At 43.0% G+C, this 20,307-nt stretch overlaps 1 protein-coding gene across 1 annotated transcript in view; it reads left to right on the plus strand.

The window, feature by feature from the left end:
• Positions 1 to 1,168: 1,168 nt before the first annotated feature.
• Positions 1,169 to 20,307, plus strand: part of LOC128430042 (protein phosphatase 3 catalytic subunit alpha) — a 58,674-nt gene continuing 39,535 nt past the window's right edge. The window contains exon 1 of the mRNA XM_053415970.1: positions 1,169 to 1,459. Within this exon, the coding sequence (XP_053271945.1) occupies positions 1,399 to 1,459 (61 nt within the window). The 5' untranslated portion in view covers positions 1,169 to 1,398. The remainder of the gene's footprint in view (positions 1,460 to 20,307) is intronic.

Consider the following 20,307-nt stretch of genomic DNA (forward strand, 5'->3'; position numbering starts at 1 on the left):
TTTATCTCATAGTAAGGAAAGCTATTGATGTTGGTAGTTTTTTTAGAACAACTTTTCATCTCCCAACTGTCTAACACGAGTAAACTTACAGAAATGTAGTTTAGTGTGCACTCTCCCTATGAATAAATAATATTAAGACCTTCTTTTATTATTTAGACATCATTGAAGTTCTACAAAGCTCAAATGTAATTGAATCATCATTTCCATACTTTTTAACATATGACAAAGACAAATACCTATGTGTTCGTAAATATAAAAATGTATGAATGGAATAAAAACTAATATATATAGTGTAAAAACAAACAAATATGTGCAGTGTGAGAATATGTTCAGTGAATGGGTTGCATATGAACCATTGTATTCCACAGGCTTATATTTGGGGATTTTTTTTATCCTGTGTTATATTTTTTATAACAAATATTGTTTTGATGAAAATTATACCCCAATAATAGTTGATCAAATTTGTTTTAATTTTAACTTTGAAGATGTGATGTACTTTTTTATAATAACTGTTCATATTCTCTTCTTCCTCACTGTGGTTGCACAGCTCATAGAAAACCCATCAATATATTGGACTTTTAATAAATTGCTCAGCCCTAAATATAACAACTGAATCATGCAAGAAAATTAAGAGAAACAGCGTAAAAAAACTCTGAGTTAGAGCCAAATGTGTGATGCGATTATGTTTTGGTGCTAGGTTTAATATGTGTGCATTTTTTATATTTTCTGTTATTATGGTAAGGTTTGGTTACAGCCTCCATAATGATGTTAAGACATTGGGACGTGTTGTATCCCCAGACCTGAAAGACTGGATCAATACTAAAAACTGGAGACGGACTCTGTGCTCAACAGATTGAAAGGGGACATGCACAACAAACAAAACAACAATCAAGGGATTTGAAGCATCTGTATTGGTACTTAAGTTTAGTAAGCGTGCATCTTTGAGCATTAGTTTACGTCCCATATCGCTGTTCATTCATTCATGCAGCGTGCAGACCCTGCTACACGTTTATCATAAGTAATTCATGCAGGCTGATCGCGGCCGACTGACACGGGAACAGAAATGTGTGAATGTATAGTGCGGGAGCGGCAGCGCGTCGCCCTCCGCCAATGGGAAGCGGCGCTCGGCGGCGCGGTGGGCGGGTCCGCGGGGCGTCAGCACGTTAGAGTGCGCACCGCTCCGGAGAGTAGGAGTCAATCAGACGGAGCAGCTCCTCCAGCAGCAGAAACCCCAGCCCTGTCCCAGAGTCTTTTTTGGCCGCTGAACGGACCCGGTGAGATCACTGCGGCCCATTTCCCTCGGATAGACTCGGGGAGAGTTGTTCGGCAGCAGCGAGACGAAGAGAAGAAGCGGAGCGTTTTTCTGTCGCCGCGTCGCAGCGTCATATCACACTGGAAATGTCCGAAAACAAGCCGAGTGATGAGCCGAAGTTATCTACGACGGACAGGGCGGTGAAATGTAAGTGTTCTCTTTCGCGGGGAGGGGGACGCACACTTGGGAGAGAAACGAGTGTCGTGGCAGGAGCGTGGAGCTGCTCGCTGTGGACGCGGGTGTTAGCCGGAGCGGTGACAGCAGCGCTCAACTAGGAAGTGGAGGGTAACTCCAGTTTGGTGAACCCCTTAGCACAGACATGTCACATTTAGCCCGCGAGGTGTCTGGATACACACGGGGCTGCACCACTGTGACACACGCACTATCTTTACAGTGTGCATGCAGAGATATTGCACAACGACGCAGGGGCGATTTCTCCTCATTTTGCATGCAATCACCAAGCATAGGTCCCCCCCAAAACACTTTATTCCCCTCCTCTTCCTCCTCCTCTTCCTCCAGCGTTGCATCGATACTACTTGATGTGTGTTTCATGTGTAGTCTCATATCTGCAGGAGGGAGGGAGGGAGGGAGGGAGGGGTGGTGGTAGTTCATCGTGTGCTTTTTGAGTGTTCATGGCATATGGGGCTGGTTCTTCCTGCCTTCTGTGTTTACAGGTCTGACATTCCACCTTTGCAGTCTACCATAAGAATGCAATAAAGATCATAATCAAATCGTGCAAGGAACACAGGGGGCATATAGCCTGCTGCAGTTTAATGTCATCTTCACCTTTTTAGTTGCACCATCAAGCCTGTTTCTGGTTTTGCACATGAGCACTGCATGCCAGTTCAAGTGACATCTCTCTCATGCGAAGCCTTTCCCTCATAAGCAAGGTGATGCCCCTATTATTTGCACTGGCTGATTTTGCTCCAGCACTACAACCGTTATCCTCCCCCAGCTCCTGTGCATCACAACAGGCATGTGCAGTGGGATCCCAGTGTGCACGAGGAACAGGAAGAAATTGTTGAGTAATTTTGTTCGTAGCTGCTGCTTGGGCTCAGCCGGTTGAAATGATTAAATCATTGGTGGCCATTAAACAGTCGGGTTTTGTTAAGAAAGGAGAAAATGCAACACTCCAGGGTTCAAAAGAGCATGACTGGAATCATTGGCTATCACACCGTGTTGAAGGCAAACCAGAGCCCTGCCTCGCGATGCTCGATCTCAGAATATAGCTTCACACAATCGCTTGCTAAGGTTCAGCTTGTGCCACTTGAAATCATCAAATTATTTCTTTTCCCGCAGCAAGTGCACAGCTAAACAGTTGTGTTGCTGCGGCTACATTTGCCTAAAAAACAAATGGGGTTGATCACTGTAAGAGAGTCGCAGTGTGTCTTTGGTGCTTTCCAAATGAATATTTCAAGAGATCATCCCCCTACAGCCTCCACCAACTCGAAGGCTAATGAAAAATAGATTTGACAAGTATGGGTTTTGAAGAGATTTAACAATATCACCAGGAGACCTGGCCTATCATGTTCTATGGGTCTTGGGGTACTTTTTGTGTTGGCCACACGAGGAGATGCCTGCGCACTGCACATCTCGAAGCTGTGTTTTCAGTTGCCGCCCAGATCCGCTCAGTGAAGGTCTGCTATGATCTCAATCAGATTAAAATGTATTGATTAGTCATTAGACGGGCTGCCAGGGAATCTGAGAGGCCACTTTCTGTTCTGGCTGCTCACTCCTAAACCTGATGCGGAGATCAACAAAGTAATTCAGCTCATTATTCATTCATCAAGTTTCGAGGAGTCAGTGTTTTGGTAATGCATCACTATTATGACAACACAGACATTGGCTGTGTACAAAGCACCTCTCCAAAATAACTGCAGGCCGAATCTGTGAAACAATTTGTTTTCAGCCGCCTAGTTTGCGAGGCAAGGTGTCACAGTGTCAGGCCAACTTATCATAAGTGCTTTGCATCCCCCCCCCCCCCCCGTTTTCAAAAAGGAATTATCATAATGCTGCTGTGAGCCACTGCCCCAAAGTAATTACTCACAGGAGTTTTATCAGCTGCGGCAGGAGACGTTACAACATTTCCATCAAGTTTTTATCCATGAAATGTACGAGCAATTTCCGGTCCTCAGCCTACGACTGTTAACTACTCTGTGTTAATCAGCTGATAGTCAATTTGGCTCTTGTCATATAGGAATCCTGCTTGCTAGTTGACCATTGCAGACATCACCACATCCCATGAGGGACACAGAAATGAATTGCACTAAAGAACCAAAAAACAGTAAATGGAGAGCCCATTAGCTTAATTACACTAATTAATAAACTGTTCATCAATAATGTAAGTACTTGCTAGATTAATGGGTTAATAAATCCGTGGCTCACATTAGCCAACATTGTTCTATATTATGTTTGCAGTTTCTACAGACGTTTGAATTCATATTGCCACCAAACTGTGAGAATGAATGAGGAAACAATGTCTGTCCCTGATGGTATATACTATTCTTTAAGGCTACCCTCAGTTCAATATGAAATAAATAAACTGTCGGTAATATGCTCATTATTGTGCGACACTGCTCTCCGAAGCAAAATGAGCTCAGTAATGGTGTTTTTCCGTCACCAGCAGAGAAGCAGGGCCTCCGAGCCCCCGATGGTGTTCCGGGTCCTTCTCTATGAGAGGGGATGGATAACATCTGACATTTGACTTTTGAGGAGAGGCCCCAATGCTCAGACATGCATGGGCTGGAGCGATGGCGGTGGTGACAGCGGCGCAATGCCAGCCACTGATCCCAGCTAGATAGCTGAGTCATTTATAGAAGGGAACATTAAGTAATGCCACATACTTGATCTTCGCCTTATGTGTGATCACCTGCACACGCGTCTGCTTGATGTTCATGAGCCCGTGTCGTGTTTCTTTCAAATCAGGTGGAGACATCGTGTCGTGCAGAGATATAAAATTACCATTTGTGTGGAATTTCTATCAAGCTGTTCTAATTCCGAATAATATTTGCTCATTAGCATGCATAAACCTTGTAATTAGCTGTATTTACATGGAAATAAGATTGCAATCGGAAAGTTAAGTGATTTATAATAATTGCTGAGGCTGTTTGTGATTGTTATTCTGTGTCAGTCTGCTGTGTCTGTTCATGAACTTAAAATTTCACTCGAAATAGTCTGACATATTTTTGTGCAGTCAGAGTTCCCTTGGTGTTCGTCAAGCCATGCAAATCAAATTGTCAGTAACTTCATCCCAAGTTTGTTTTATGCAAATACTGAAATTTCTCCTTCGGGCTTGACAGCCAAGAGGGAATGATGATGTACGTTTGCTGTTCTGTGGAATGGAGATGACGCAAACTAGATGACGTCAAACTGTCTTTTTGCATTTAGGGTTCCAGTATTCTTGGGTGGCTGTGATTTATTTTGGTCAATAACTGTCAATGTTTTTGGTGAAGAGACTTAACGATGCTATTTATTCAGTCTGGGTGATTTTTCCCCCTAATGGATAGACGTGATCTCTGCCTGAGAATTTAATCACTTCATGCTAAGCCTTTCCAGACTTACCTTTTCACAAAGTGTGAAAAGAAAAGTGGGTACAGCCAATTAGTTAGTTTTTATATTTCAGCTCCCTAGTTTCAGCTTCTTGGTTTATAAGAGACTGAAAAACTCAAACTAAACTCAATATCTTTTTCCTTTTGACTGTTGGTTCGACAAACCAAACATTTTAAAGATGTGAAATTGAGCTTAAATTCATTCTGACAGCCATTTAAAAAAAACAAAAACATTTTGACATCTATTGTTGAAAAATTATTTGCAGGTCGATTGGTGATACATGTAGATGCTGGTTATATGCCACCACAGTTTGCAGCTAAATGCTGCCCAGTTTGGCCGAGGTGAAGGTGAGAAAAAACATAAAGTTGAAGAAGCAGACAGTGGTTAATCACAGCTTTTAACTGGTCAGACAGTTGACCTATGAATGGGAGCGCTTGATTCAGTGAACCAGGGTAGTTGCTTGAATAGGAAAACGGTCAACATATAATGCCCAGACAGGTTTAATTATTTGTGAAGAATTGTGATCATAATTCTGATTTAATTGTGCAGTCTTATGCCATTACCTACATAAACTACCCTTCACTGTTTAGTGTGTATTTAACTATAATGAATAAGAAAAGTGTTTGAGCTATTAAATTAGTTTCATAAGGTCTGCGGTGATGTGAAGAAGTCTGGGTGCTGGGGGCCCGGAGATTGCAGCCACCTCCTCCTCTTCCTCATCATCCCTGGACAGTCGTCCACTCACCTGAAAGTGTTGCCTACAGCACAAACTATGAGTGACAAGCAGATAACCAGACAAGCGATCAAAGCCTGTCATGCTGCTGCCTGCTCTGCCGTGCCTTTTTGGCCGTTGTTGTTGATAACAATGTATTTCATAATAGCACAGCGGGGAAAGACCCGCGCTATCTCTGCTCTGATGAGATGCACTGTCTCTGCCATCCTGAACCTGAGTGTGTGCACCTTTACCGCTCATTAGATTAAAGAGGAATTAGGCTCTGTTGTGGATTTAGGGCACAGCAAAGCGGCGGATTTGGACAGATTAAGCTCTATATATGGGGATAAAGGCGGCTCTACTCCGAGGTTGTAATCTGACTCCATGCATTAGCTGGTGCTCTTGCTAATTCATGTGTACAAATGGACGCTGGGTCTCGATAAAGCTATAGGAGGGGAACTGTTTACCTACCCCTGTTTTTTTAGATTGCGGCAAAGCCTGTAAGTACAGGTTGGGGATTTGCAGCCCTTTAAACTCATACAGTAGTAGTGCTTTGTACTTCTGTGGCTCTTCATATGATGCTTTACATGCACCACATGTGTCACATTTTCCTCTACAGCTACCAGAGAACCATTTTGCAAAGGCCCAAACACGAGAATTCCACTTTTGATTGCATGTACCCACAGTGGCATTCATGAGCCATAGATCATAATGTTGTGCTATTGCATCTGGTTAAAAAAAAAATCGGCCTCTGTATAAACAAATCCTCAGCATTTCCCATTTCATGGCTGGCAGACGCCAGCACACGATTCTTTTTGTGAGCTAACAAAAGCCATTTGGAGTAGAGACGAGAGTCGAGTGTCATTAGATCCCTCTCTGGAACTGGTCACAGCACAGTCACAGATCAATCAATACAGTGTCTACAACACATGTAACCACACATTGGGCACCCAGTGCAGTGTGGGGGGTGTCATGCTGGCCCAGTGAACTGGGAGAAACTGGGTTCCTTGGTTTGTTAAAGACCAGTACAGTAACAAATCAGCTTTCTCGCCTCAACTCCCATTTAGGGGCCCGAGCCTGGGCAGGCACTGAAGAAACAGGAGTTTCCTTGTCTACAGACACGCGTACATTCACATTACATACAACACACGTCTTTTTAAGTTAATAGAGAAAGCGGATTTTCTCAAGAATTTAGATATAAAAAATCTGTTATTGATTTGTTGCCCAATGCTTGTGAAGAAAAAGTGAGTGAAAAAGTGAAAAGGACTGTGAATCTCTGGCTTAGTAGAACCGTTATTGAATTAACTACGAAGAGCAGGATTATGTGAATTATCTATTTGTGTGTGCTCTTTTTTTTGGGGGTAATTTGATTTTGTTAATTATTGTCTAAAAAATAAATAAAAAAGATTGTTGATCAATTAAACATACATGCACAGTAAAACAATTGAGGTAATCGACATCATGTATCAGAAAAGGTTAGATCATACATTTAAAGCAGGATCCTTAAAGAAAAAACCTGTTTAAATATTTGTAAATATTTTCCTTGAAAAACTGTATCAAGCAGAAAACTGATTTTTAAATGTGTCTAAAGCTGTGATGTATTTTTGGTCTAAATTAAAAGTTAACTGATCTGATGAAAGGATTTGCCACAAATTTTCAAGTGCTTTCATGACGTTTATTCAAACCACGTTCTCCTCACACTTCAGTCTCAACAGGACTAATAATGGTGTGTGTAGGAGTATGCAGGTTGGTGAGTAAAAGCAAATGAGAGTGGCTGAGGGTGGCGGTGGATGAACATGTGGGCACGAATGCAGCTTTTTGACAGACTTCAGATTCAGTCTATTATTTCGCTCCGACCAGCAGTTCAGTCTGTGATACAGGGGCCTACATCCAAGCAAACGGATGTTGTAAAAAGACATGGGTTAGCAATGATGTCCCCAAGTGTGTGTTCAGCAGAATGAGCCGCAGCCTCAGAGAGTGGCCAATGTAAGTACTTTCTAAAAGTTTGCAGACTGAATTTTTAACAGGAAGGTGTAGGGAAACGGTGTCAGGGTCACAGATTTGTTTACCTGCATTTTTGACAGAATATTGCATTTTTTTCCAAGATTTTCCTTTAGAACCTAGCAGCAACTGATATTTGACATATAGAAGATGAGTTATTCCAAAAGAGGACAGTTGCATGGTCGTAGTTGCGATTTTTAGTTTTAAATCATCATAAAGGCCCTTTCAGATACAAAGCGACAACAGCAGAGCTGCTCTCAGAAACCCGTACTTCTGAATGGCCTACACTGCACAAGGGCAGTTTTTCGTTGTAGCGAGTAAAGCTCTCGAAAGCCACAGTGACACTCTGATGAACACTCCAATAGAAATTAAGCTTCAAGCCAAGCATGAAATGCACAATGGATGAAAAAGCTGATGTGTGTCTGAATACCACGAATTATATGACACAAATCCAGGAGCATATCGAGACCTCGAGAGTAAAGACACTTCATGGAAACCCATTTCAATGCAAGGAAACAAAGAATGCCACATTGTTACATTGATAAGGCTGATGATGTCACAGGCTTATGCTGTTTGTTAAATTGTGATGATTTATTTGATATCAATATGGTTGCTCAAGTCTGAACAGATAATACATTTTTCCTTTACGTAGATTGATGCATATAGTTTCTTATAATCCATGCATCGATGTAATGAACAAATACCCACAACCCTTTGTCATCAGCAAAAGAATGTCAGTCTGTTTGCTTTTTGATTTGACTGATTATATAAACCCAGCCCACAGGTATGCACACACTTTGCCACCTCAAACCACATGACCACCAACTCAAAAAGTATTCTAGCAACACCCAATGTTTTGTGCTTCAGAATAAAACCTCTCCACAGTAAATTTTTTATCTAGGGAGAACCCCCCTCTGTGTGGACATGTGGTATTTTTGCTTCAGTTTTACTTGTGCTGTGTCATCGTCATTGTGATGTAAACGTACCTGCATGTCATATGGGAGTCTGGTGTCCGTGGGGTGGGACAGGCCTCTGCATGCTGCTGTGTGACAGACACAAACATAGACACAGACACCTGTGTTGTGCCAGGAGGTCATTTGTATTTAAATATGGGTGAAAGGAGTAAAGCAATCTGCGTGCTGCCTGTAAATGGTAGATTAGTACGCAGAGAAAAGTCAGCAGAGGGGGAGGGGGGCCGTAACTCGTCTTCTCAGTGCACATATAGGGGGGGAATAACATGGGAAGGGTGAGCAATATCTCATGGGAGCAGTCTAGTGGAGATGGCCTCTTCTCTGCTATCCAGCAGGCATCGGTACTTGTTGACACCTACACACACACATTAAAGCTGATGCAAATTCGACGTGTTCCTATGAAGACCTGATGAATATGCTGATTTTGTTATTTCATCTTCAGTTCATGGGAATGTATCAGGGAACATACAGCAAATATACAACTTCTATTTGACATTATCGGTAAATGTGAGAATACTGCAGGAAAATGTTTGTTACATTCACAACGAGGGAGGCGGCGATTGTTCTAAAACACAACGGACGCGAAACTGGAAGAAAACTAATATCTCATACGTAGAGGATTTGGAAAGACAACACGGTTCGAGAGCTTTTGGCAATAATGACCGTTGTCCATGTGCTGTAAACAAAAACACTGTTTTCTGCAGTGGAATTCATACCTCATACCCTCCTGCTTGTCCCAGAACCCAACCCTCACCTGAGTTTTCCACAGGTTTTCCTGTTGTAAATGTGTCTGACTCGCACAATCAAAACAAGCTAAAATGTTATACATCTTTGAGTTTTGATATGGTCTGTTATGTCATACTCATTTTATGAGTTTTGAATTTTTGGGGGGGAAATAAAGCTCACAAATGACAAGTTACCAAAACTACTTAGGGTTCAGCAATCTTGAAGCTGTTATAAGCTGTTTATTTTTTTTTTAAGATTAGATCAAATGACTACATGAAAGGAATCACTTTCGAAAAACCCATGGGAATTAACATCTGCAGTTCCTCAAACTTTTATGGAGCGTTTTAGGGCCTTTCAGCCCAAAAAGGGGGTCCGTTGCAGAATGCAGAATACAAGTATTGAATTCATCTCTGAGAAATGGTTGTTGTGTTAACCGAATGACTCCTGAATGCAGTTTAGTTCAAAGCCATGGCATCCAATGGAGCATATCTTGAGCATGTTGTCCTCATGACTGTAGATTTGTATGTTTTATTTCCCCAGGGTGGAGAACCGGATTTCTCAGAGAATTCCCTCAGATTTATCTTCAGGGTGTATCACTGCATTCCACTGCAGGTTTATTTTGGCCGGAGTTTGGTTTGGCTGGTCACTGAAGCATAGGCAGCAGGAATGGCATGAGCCAACATGGCATGAGCACTGCAGATTCAAGTTGCCTCGTGGTTCTTCGCCCAGTGACAGGCGTCAGATTGGAGAATGGGAGTTTGACATTTTTTTCAAGGCATTTCCAGCACTGGCTGTTTTTCAATATAAACCAGCGAGGAATGTGTGGGATTCATATTGAATATTTTGTGTACCAACTCGCCAGTTGTTTGCCACACTGCGAAAGAACACGGTGTCGCATCAAACCCACTCCCGCACCTTTTTTATTTACCACTTCAGCGGCTGCTGGAGAAATGAATCTGATACCGGACAGATTTTTATCAGACAAGACAGCGGAGAGATCACATTGTTCCTTTTAATTAACACACCAATCAATGCTTTTAATTAAGCAACAGTGGGTACAAGAATAAGAGCCACGTTCCCTTTTTATAATGGCTGGTTTGTGTTAGGAAATAAACCCATTAATTATCTCTCTCCGATGAAAAGCAAAGTTTCAGAATTTTCTTATCATATTAAGGATTTTTTTAGTCCTCATCTTCATTTGGTAAATGAAAAAAAAATGTGCTTAATGGAAGAAATCTCTAATTACAGATGGGCAAATTAGCTCTACATACCCAATGTTTTTATCCTCTGTTCATTCACCGTTGAGTGTGCTAAGTGAAATGACGAACCCCGGGGGAACTTTTCCTTTCTTTCAGGTGTCGTTTGCTAACTAGCTGAAGAAGCCAGTGTGTGAAAGAGAGAGAAACTCCAGCTATACAAATACAGCTGGAGGTGAGGCAAGGCCCCAAGGTTTATTTACACGCATTCACACGCGTTAATTATAGACCACCTGGCTGAAAATGAACCCTCTTATTCCATGTGCTTATCTCAATGTGCCATAGAACTAAAAAAAAGAAACTTGTTCACTGGATGTATGCTTGCTCAATAATTGACCTCAGGGGATGTTGTGGTGTGATTAGCATTTATGTGTCAGGACCTCATCCTGATGATGGCAAACTGATGATGCATCTCATCCCCATATTTATCATCTAGTCTATTTTTCTTTTTACTTGTTCATATTAATACTTAATTTTCCAATTTTGCACTTGAAAGATATCAAGCTTATGACTGGTTTGCATTTTTTCAAGTGCTTTTATTTTGGTCCCTTGACTCACCTGCTTATGACTACATCCACACTTCTCCGTTTTATTTTGAAATAGAAAATTAGTTTTTGAGCCCCTAAAACTGAGATTCTCCCTTCGCTTCCTGATGCTTCTTCTCACTCATGACTCGACTGCTACTGCAGTGAATACATAAGGTTGTAAACACTTACTGTCAGTCACAGTTCCACTTCATGGTCAGTCCCAAGAAAATTAAGCCCCCCCATCTTGCATTTCACAATAGTCTTTTTTTCTCCTTCGTAGTATTTTCTGTAACGAAGCAAACAACTGCAGAGTAAACAATCTGCTTCCTGTTTACACCAGCCTGCACATGTACAGGGTATTGAACTAAAACACATGTGTTGATGGAGATTCTTATAGTTTTAAAATGAAAACGTATTAATGGATGTAGCTTAACAATGTCCCAGGAGACACCAAGCAAAGATGAGTTAAGTTTGCCCCAGAGCTAACGATGGCAGAACACTCAGTCAATCCCGCCCACGTGGAGGGGAGAGGGCGGAGGAATGCTGCCTGGCCAACTCACTCAAAACACACTCTGCAAAGGCTGACCAGAGTCGTGAGGGAGGTGTGTGTGTGTCACTGAGGAGGTAGGGGGTAGACATACTGCAGGGTTGGTGTGTATTTGTTATCCTGCCCTCGCTGTTTTGTCTGAATCAGGCCCAAGGGTCAGCTCAAAAGGCACCACTAGGTGACATTTCATTACTAGCTGTAGGCTCTTGGAATTTTCTCTGGGAATATTCTGTCAGTAATGTCAAGGCCAATTTGTCTTGTTTAAAGTTAGATTCAATTTACACTTGAGCTTATCCACGAGAAGCCGTAGCTTGCCAGCGACGGGAAATAAAGCCGACTTGGCCTCCGTAGTGTTTTCGGGCCTAAGAGAGTGCGATCATAGTGAAAACTGATATCTCGTCAGTCTGAGCTCACGGTGTATCTACGTCAGCCAGATTGTGGAGACGTTAGTTTGTCCCAAGGCTCGAATTGATTTTGTGCATGTCCAAGTACGGCCAGGGAGCCCTACATTACGATGACCAATCATTTAAGCTTTAATGCTGTACCGCTCCCTGTCGGACCATTAGCAGGACAGGGAGGACTCATCAACTACTGTATCTTTTTGCTGTCAAGTGCGCCCGCGGCTTATGAATGGGTGCATTTTGTTTCATTGATTTCATGCTGAGAGATCCAGTTTCTCAGTTGACTGTGGCTGATGCGCGAGTCATTGTTATGCATGTTCGTACATGCATGCTTTTGTTTTCACATTTGCGTGGCGGTGACTCTCAAGAATGTCAAACTCAAGGGAGCGGTAGGATTCTCCCGTCCCTCTGATTTTAGGTTACTGAAAATCATGATACTGTGGGAGACTTGTTGTTTCAGCAAGCTAACGTTGACTCCATGTGAACACCTGAGCCCAAGATGTGATCCATTGCTTGTAATTAATGCCGTTGTCACACTGAAGTCCATACACACACACATACACACACGCGCGCACACACCTGCAGGCTCAGTAGCTGTCACCCTCTTTAGATGTTGTTTGTGCTCGGCTATATCATGCACAGCTTTAATAGCGGCCCAGCCCTTGCATGGTTGTTGAGTGACACAGAAGCCTACTGGTGCACAGTTACTGTTGTGAACACAAGTTTTAGTTTGTCCGTGTCTGTGTCGCAGAGTCTCAAGAATACCAAAGAGCACAGTGTCTTTGACGGCTCAACAGTTACTTCAGTCTGCAGCTGCTATTTTTCTGTCCTGTAAAAATACGAGACATGCCGCACAAGGTCCATTATTTTCTTTTTCACTGGCTCAACTATTTTTTGTCCCTTGTCATGTATTCCAGCCACCCCCACCAACAAACATATTTATTTTCTTTCATGTGTTTTTTCCTCCGTTCAATTTTCGCTGTGGTTTTTGCCATCCCTGCTTCCAACCATGACTACAACGCTTTCTTTAGGCCACCGTCTGCTTGCATTCAGTGCGTCTTTTCTTTACCCTCTGCACAGTCTCTTCCTCACACTGCTCCTCAACTGTGTCAGACTCATGTTGTAAGGCCAAAACACCCATAATGCTTCAGGCCCATCTCCCTGTATAGACCGTAATCTGATCCCCCTGGAGGAATGTGGCAAGCCTTTGGGGACGGCCAAATTGAGGTACAAATCAGCTGGTCGGTCAGCAGATAGTGTAACCCCAAGTGATTTTAAGCCAGGACTTCAGCAGCAATTTGCTGAATTAAATAAATTCAGTTTTCTTTCCTCCTCAAGCCCAAATTCATGGTCATTTTCTATTTCAAATACATGGCAGGAAAATTGTCTGTCAGTGGCTGTGTCCTGCATTAAACCCTAGTTGAGTACTGTCTGTTTTGTAGCTGGCAGTTAAGAGGGCAGAGACTTCTTTTCAGCCAAATAGATGGTGTATACAGTATAAAGCTATGCAGTTCCTCAGTGTTATACTGTGCAGCTCTGCTGCTGAAAGTAAATATAGTTTGTGTTTGACGGCCAGTTAACTTTAATACCCTTAGTAACCACTACCAGGGTATTTGGTGGTGTTTGATTTTGTGTTTGTCTTTAGTAATTCACTTTTTTTTTACCAAGTTGGAAAGCCTCCCAAAGTGAAGAATTTGAAAAATGCTGACCCTGTGTATCTCGTCTTAAAATGTGAAAAGAAGTGCAGGAAAAAAGAGAGTCTGGAGTCGAGACTCCCTTCAGGCAGTCAAGCTGTCAAGTGTTGCTTTCTCAGCCCTGACTTTACCCACCGACCTGATCCTCAAGGACTCATGACCTTTGGAACAGGGCTGTTTGGTGCGAGGGGATCAGGGCCACGACCTGCAGCCTGCCACTGCTTGACCCACACTCTCCCAGCAGCACATAGAGAGTTATAAAGGCCCTTATTTAGTTCTCAGTTTTTCATTAGACGCTGACTGCGGAGATGGCTTCTGAATGTGATGCTTTAACTGCTTTTAATCTCGCGGCTGCTAGTAAAGCCCTGCACAGATGGTGCCTTCAGCGTAATACTCCGTTAGTGAATTTTGAAAGTGCTTTCTCTGCAATATGGAGGTCAGGCTGTCGGCAGACGGGGATGATTTACTTTACAGTCACTTTTTGCCCAGAAGTGTTGCATAATAGCAGCTACTTCAGGGGCTCCGTCACAGCTTCTCCTGATATATAGAGCTCCTCCAGGAGGCTGGGAATGGCGAGACAAGATGTGAGTGCATGCGCATGCGTCTGTATGTGCAGAGTTTATCTCTCTCGCTGACTCAGAATTTCTTTGGTCTATAGCGAATTATTTCCTTTGTTGCCCTCCCTCCCTCCTCTTTGCTTTTCTTTCTTGGCATTCAGGTACCCCTGCAGGCAGGAGAACCCACCACACCCACGCAGTCATGGCCTATATACAGAGGTATTAGAGATGGGTGTGGGCAAGGGGGAAAAGGAAGCAATGGCGAAAAAAGGGGACTCTTAGGTGCTTTGTTGTCTTGGCAAGAGGCAGGAGGGGGTGGCTGGCTGTGCCATCCCATTGCCTCACCACCTGTCCCCTGAAAAACCACAGTCATTCTGCCAGAAATGAAAATTCAACCATGGATCTCAGGGACACTTGATACCAGAAAGATGCTTGTTATAATATTCAATGCTATCTTATTAGATTTGAACATGAAACCTTGAATACTAGTTTTAGCTTAATTTATTTAGAACACGCATTCAATTTCTTACCCCTCCCCTGTCCTTTTTACACAGCATGGAGGAATGCCATTTCACACATGTGATGAGGCTATTCTTGTATGGTTGCAAGGGTTTGTCCCAGTCGACAGATCGCTCCGATAGTGGCTGTGTGGTACTCACTTTCAAGTGGAGCAAGTAACCTTCTCAGCTCCGAGGAGTACGAGGGGGAGATGGGGGTTAATTAATGATGAAGAATGTTATCTACAGTTCAGGCAGTGTTTTATTTGGGTCAGCCTCCGGTCCGGTATGCTCGTCCACCAAGTGTGGGTGCAAATATAGACCGGCCTCATCCCCTCTGTATGCGTGTAGTAATTGCATTCTAGAAATGCCAACATCTCAGCTGCCAACGAGCCCTCCTTGGGAGGTGCGATCACGCCTGTTGAGGCATATTATCTCAGAGCCAAGCTGTGAATGAGTACAGAAACAGTGAAGTCAGTTGGATTTTCTGGAACATTTTTCTTTTGATTTGCAAACCATATTGTAACATATTCGATGATATCCATATTTATTTGAATCGTGTCAGGAGGTCTTGTGATTATTGTCTGACTTGAATCCTACTTAGGGATTTGAGTGGTTGTACTGCGGCCTAGGTGAGGGCTTGACCTCCTGCATGTGTAGAACAAATAGGGTTCCCTAATAGGCCAGCCATTTTCAAGGTATTATATATTAATGCATCCAATGTTCTTGAACTTAGTATTATAAAGGCATTATATGTCCAGATGCTGAAAACAAATTATGTTCTGCAAGTTGAATTTCCTTTCCAGTTTGCACTCTAGAAGGTTTTCATGTGTGGATTATTTATGAGGGCCTCAGTTTTGTGGTTTAACTTCTGGTTGTGCGACAGTGACTCCATCCCAAGCTAAACTGCACCCAGCGTCTCTGTATCACGTCCAGCCACTCGACTGCATGTCACTACACACTCACAGAACACGGCACCAACAAGAACGCTTTGTAAAGTGGCTGCCTGGGCGCTGGCGGAGCTCTCCAGGGTTAGTGGGAACATCGTTTCTCGATAGACCTGTGTCGTCAGTCCTTCCCTGTGAAAGCGCCGCTTGACAGCGTGAAGGAAAGTGATTCGAGAACCCCAACAAAGGTGGTACTGTGCACGTGCGAGGGCCAGGTTTTTGTCCAGATTGGAATCCAAACACACCCACCACTTCCTCCTCAGCTGCCTGCCTAACTAGTTGCGCTGGACGACAGCACATAGAATGAAGCTGACAGCCTGCTGACCTGCAGCACGTACATATGTTGTTTCCTCTCATGCATGTTGTGTTGCTTTGCTTCGCTTTGCACAAGACCGAAATCACAGATGCACCGTTCTGAACAGCCAGTCACACAGCTTTCTCTTTCATTGACTGTCAACAGCAAGATCCATAGATGTTGGTGGCCTGTAAAATGTGGCATTAGCAGTGCCTTGTGGTTGACAGTCTGCTTTTTGTGGGCCCTAAAATGACAAGCAGAGATTCATGCTGTATTTGTCATGATAGTACTCTTTAAGGCTTGCAGGTACGTGTGGCTTTGAAACTCTTAAGAGCCACAGGTTCCATTTGTGGGAATAGCTTAGATACAGCTGAGCATGCACCCATCTCACCCTGTCTTCCAGATCCTTTCAGCCTCCTCCATTGTTCCGTCTCTGTTATGCTCTAAAGCTGATTACAGCGCCTTCTCTAATGAAAGCTAATCCTGTGTCATGGCATTGTGGAGGAAGACGAGGGGGGAAGGCTTCAGCACGGCAAGGCTAGCAGGGAATGTCTTCTTCAGGGCCTGTCAGAGTGGCTTTCAGAGGAAATGCCAGAGAGTGTTAACATCTCCGCAAAACCTGGAAATCTGCAAGGTGTTTTACATCGAGACTGAGTTTTTTTTGTGTCAGCCTGTTGGCTCTTAACACCTTATACACAGTCCTGCCCAAACCAGTAATGGCGTGTAATAATTCACTTAACTAGGTTTGAGCCAGCCGCTCATCATAACTTCCTATAGCAGCTGGAACTTACTTGTCTAAATTACTCCAGTGTTGTCACCTACTCCACTATAGCACCTCAGGTCCCTCTGACAGTATTTGCCGTCTAGGTTCGGGTGATTCATTGGGTAAATATCTATAGCCTTGGGCTAGGCATCCTTGTTGTCAGGAAAACCAGCCCTGAATGTCATGCCACTCACTCTACACTGTGGCTTCCCTCTCAGTTTTAGTTACATGAACTAAAATGCAATAGTATCTATTTTTGGTCATTTGAATTTGTCAACATCCTCTTTTTTAATTGAAGTGGTTTGACCTCTAGAACTGAAGAAAGGGTTTTGTTGGGATGGATGTGGCAACTTGTATAGAACATTTTGTTGTTTTTTATTTCATTGAATATCAGATTTCTAACTGTCGTTTTCCCAAAAATGTTATGCTGTTGCTAAATCGATACTTGCCAGAATCAGGATTGAACCTGATGTGGCGTATTGGATTGGTCTTTAGTTTTCCACCTTTTTGTAATTATCACAATTTATGATATGTGTAAATTTGAAACGTGCTGAGACCGAAAGAGGCAACGTGATCAAATATTCATCTGCTTTATTTCCTTTTTTACCATAACAATATTTCGGCCGTGTGAGACAGTTGGATTCCATGGTCTGTAATTTGATGTAGACTATAAGTTCTGTGAGGATTGTAAATCTGCAGGGACATCTCATCACTGCATTTCGAGCCAGGGGATTTTTATTTGATGGATTGACAGGTGGTTTTTCCCCCCAGTAGGCATTTTTATTTAATTTCATCCCGTCTCTCGATGCATTTTTATTTCATTGACTGATTTCTCTCGCTCTCTCTGCCTGACTCATGCACTCCTCCCCCACTCCAGCACCAAATCACTGTAGTCATTTGCCAGCCGTGATCCCAGTCTCTGACGGCCTCTCACTGTGTCATTGATCGGCTTCTGCATTGATGGCTCGCCGCATGCCCAATACCACCAAAAAAAAAGTGCAGGGACTTCCCCCCACTATCCTATAAAATCCGTCGCCTACTCCCATCACTCCCATCTTACATGCATACATACATAGATGCATACACGCTTACATCCCGCCGCTCACCCACGACAGCCTCCCACGCTTCAGCCCTACCCTCGCTAATTAATCAGGGACTTACTTAGAGTGCTGTCTGAGCAGCGGTGCATTTTGATCACCTGGCGCTGCCAACACTTTCTACAATTCTCATCTAAAATCTGTTGAGCCAACAGCAGGATTAACGTTTGCTTGTCACTCAGCCCCACATCGCTGCCGTCAAGGTCTCTGAAACACTGCTATGGGCTATTTTCTGTCAGAGCTTGATGGTCTTTGATGACTCTGACAGCCTTGGCAGGACGGAGGCAGGTCTTTGGTGGAGCGTTGTCTTGTTTAGTATACGACCTGTCCGTCTTAATAATGAGGATCCCTAGATAACTCAGAGATGGGAACCACTGTGCTGACACCCGTGCATGTTATTGCAGCGAACAGTTGTCATATGCTCCATCAGACTTTCCTATTGTTTGTGCTTCACCTCACTCTGCTATTATCTGCTTTATATTAGTTTTTAAGCGTGTAACAGTGGAATATGATGAGGTTTCTGTTCAGATTTCCAGCCGTGGATCAAGTCACTGCAGAGCGTAGCATGCTGCCGGCGACTAATTTTTAAGCCAATATTTTGATGGATGAAAGATTTAGGCTGAGACTCTACAGCGCTGTTTCCCTGGCAACCACTTTTACTCACTTTTATCTAATATCTCTCCCGTTTGTCGATGCGATGTAAAAGGTTGTATCTCTGCAGCAGCGGATGATGATGGTCAACAATGCTTTAAAGTACAGTAACAGTCCACTGGTAGCTTTAAATCAAGAGCCACAATTGATTATGAGATTGACCACAGTCCGTAGAGTGGCAAGTGGGGAAATGGACAGCAGGGGAAATAAAATGTGTTTTCAAAGATGGTGCTTTATTCATGCAATCCAACGAAATATATCTAGTGATTCATATTTAGATACTAAAGCAAACAGTGCCAGTAGAGCTGGAACAACATCCAGTGCTTCACAGTTATAGTTAATTGTTGCGAAAATAAGGATTTTCATTATTATTAATCTAATGGAAATAAATTCAGTAGTTTGAGGGCATATATATTCTAAAACATGGGTGCTATGTCCTTGCTGACTGGACTAACTGCAACAGCATATAACTTCCATTCAAATTGCTACTATGTATCGAACTGACTTGCTACTAATTTGATTGCAAAATGTAGTAATTTTAAAGCATGTATTATTAATGAAGGGTAGCAAATTAGATCGTACAAGAGCACAAGTTGACAAATGATTAAATGTGTTATCCCTAATACCTGCTGGGCTATGGAGCATTACAACAATGTCGGATGCAGGCCCCTAGGGTCTTTATTGACAGCTCTGCTCAGTCCCTCTGTATTTTATTTCCTCTGATGCAGCTCTCTCGCTCTAGCTCTCGCTCTCTTTCTGGTCTGTCTGTCACTGAGAAGGTGAGTGCTGCTGGCTCCGCTCTCCTTCCTGCCTCAACCACAGAAGTAACCACTCCATTCCCATACTGCACACAGATATAATCGGCCGACTCCAGACCACTGAGCTTCAAAGCTACGCTCTACTAAGCGTTTCGTTCAGGGCCGGCTTCTATCCCTGCTAATGCATGGTAAAGAGGTTCACGCCAATTTCCAAGTGACCTTTTAACCATCAGCCCCAAAGCCTGCAGGCCTTTTGAAACTCGGGTCTTTCCTCTGTGGCCAGATGGTGTCCCATTCTGTTCTATAGCTTGACTTCCACTTTAATACATCTTCATGTGGCATGACATCTGAAAAACCCAAAGCTGCCCTCTTTGCCGTACATTGCAAACGTCAGATGTATGGATTCAGCTCTGACACAATCAAGCCTGTTAATACCAGCTATGGCAGAATTATCGAACGACTTAAGTGTGCAACAAACCATCTGGTGTTTTAAAAGAGCAGATTTTGGCAAGAAACAAAAATTTGCACTCTCTAGAAATGGCTTTTCCTATTTCTTCTCCAGGCGTCCGTTCAGGATCTTTTTTTAAAGGCTCAATTGGATCCTTGTAAACTTCTTTTCCCCTTTTTTCTTTTGAATCATACTAAAAATGGAGTATGCTGCCTTCTAAGAGGGACTATTTTTCTCAGTTTTATGGTTTCTTTACTTAAGAATTTCTAAATGAACCCCCTCTGATCTTAAATATTGTTTTAAGCATTTCTGTATGATAATACACGTCTTGTATTGTGTTCTATGGGCATCATGCAGCAGCTGAAATGTATCTTGTTAATTTTAGGTAAGGGAAGCATCATTTCTATATAGCTGACTGAGCTTTTGATTGATCGTGTTATCGAGGCTTTTGCGAGTCGGTCACATCTGATATACAGTCGTGATGCTGGTGTATCCGCTGTGTGAGGTAGAACAGATTGCAAATAATATCTCACCTTGTGAATATAATGTTTCATATCAGCCACTGCAGTTCTTTGTTGTCAGCACAGATAGCCATAAG

The sequence above is a fragment of the Pleuronectes platessa genome, chromosome 23 (genome assembly GCF_947347685.1).
Source record: "Pleuronectes platessa chromosome 23, fPlePla1.1, whole genome shotgun sequence".
Taxonomy (NCBI): Eukaryota; Metazoa; Chordata; class Actinopteri; order Pleuronectiformes; family Pleuronectidae; genus Pleuronectes; species Pleuronectes platessa.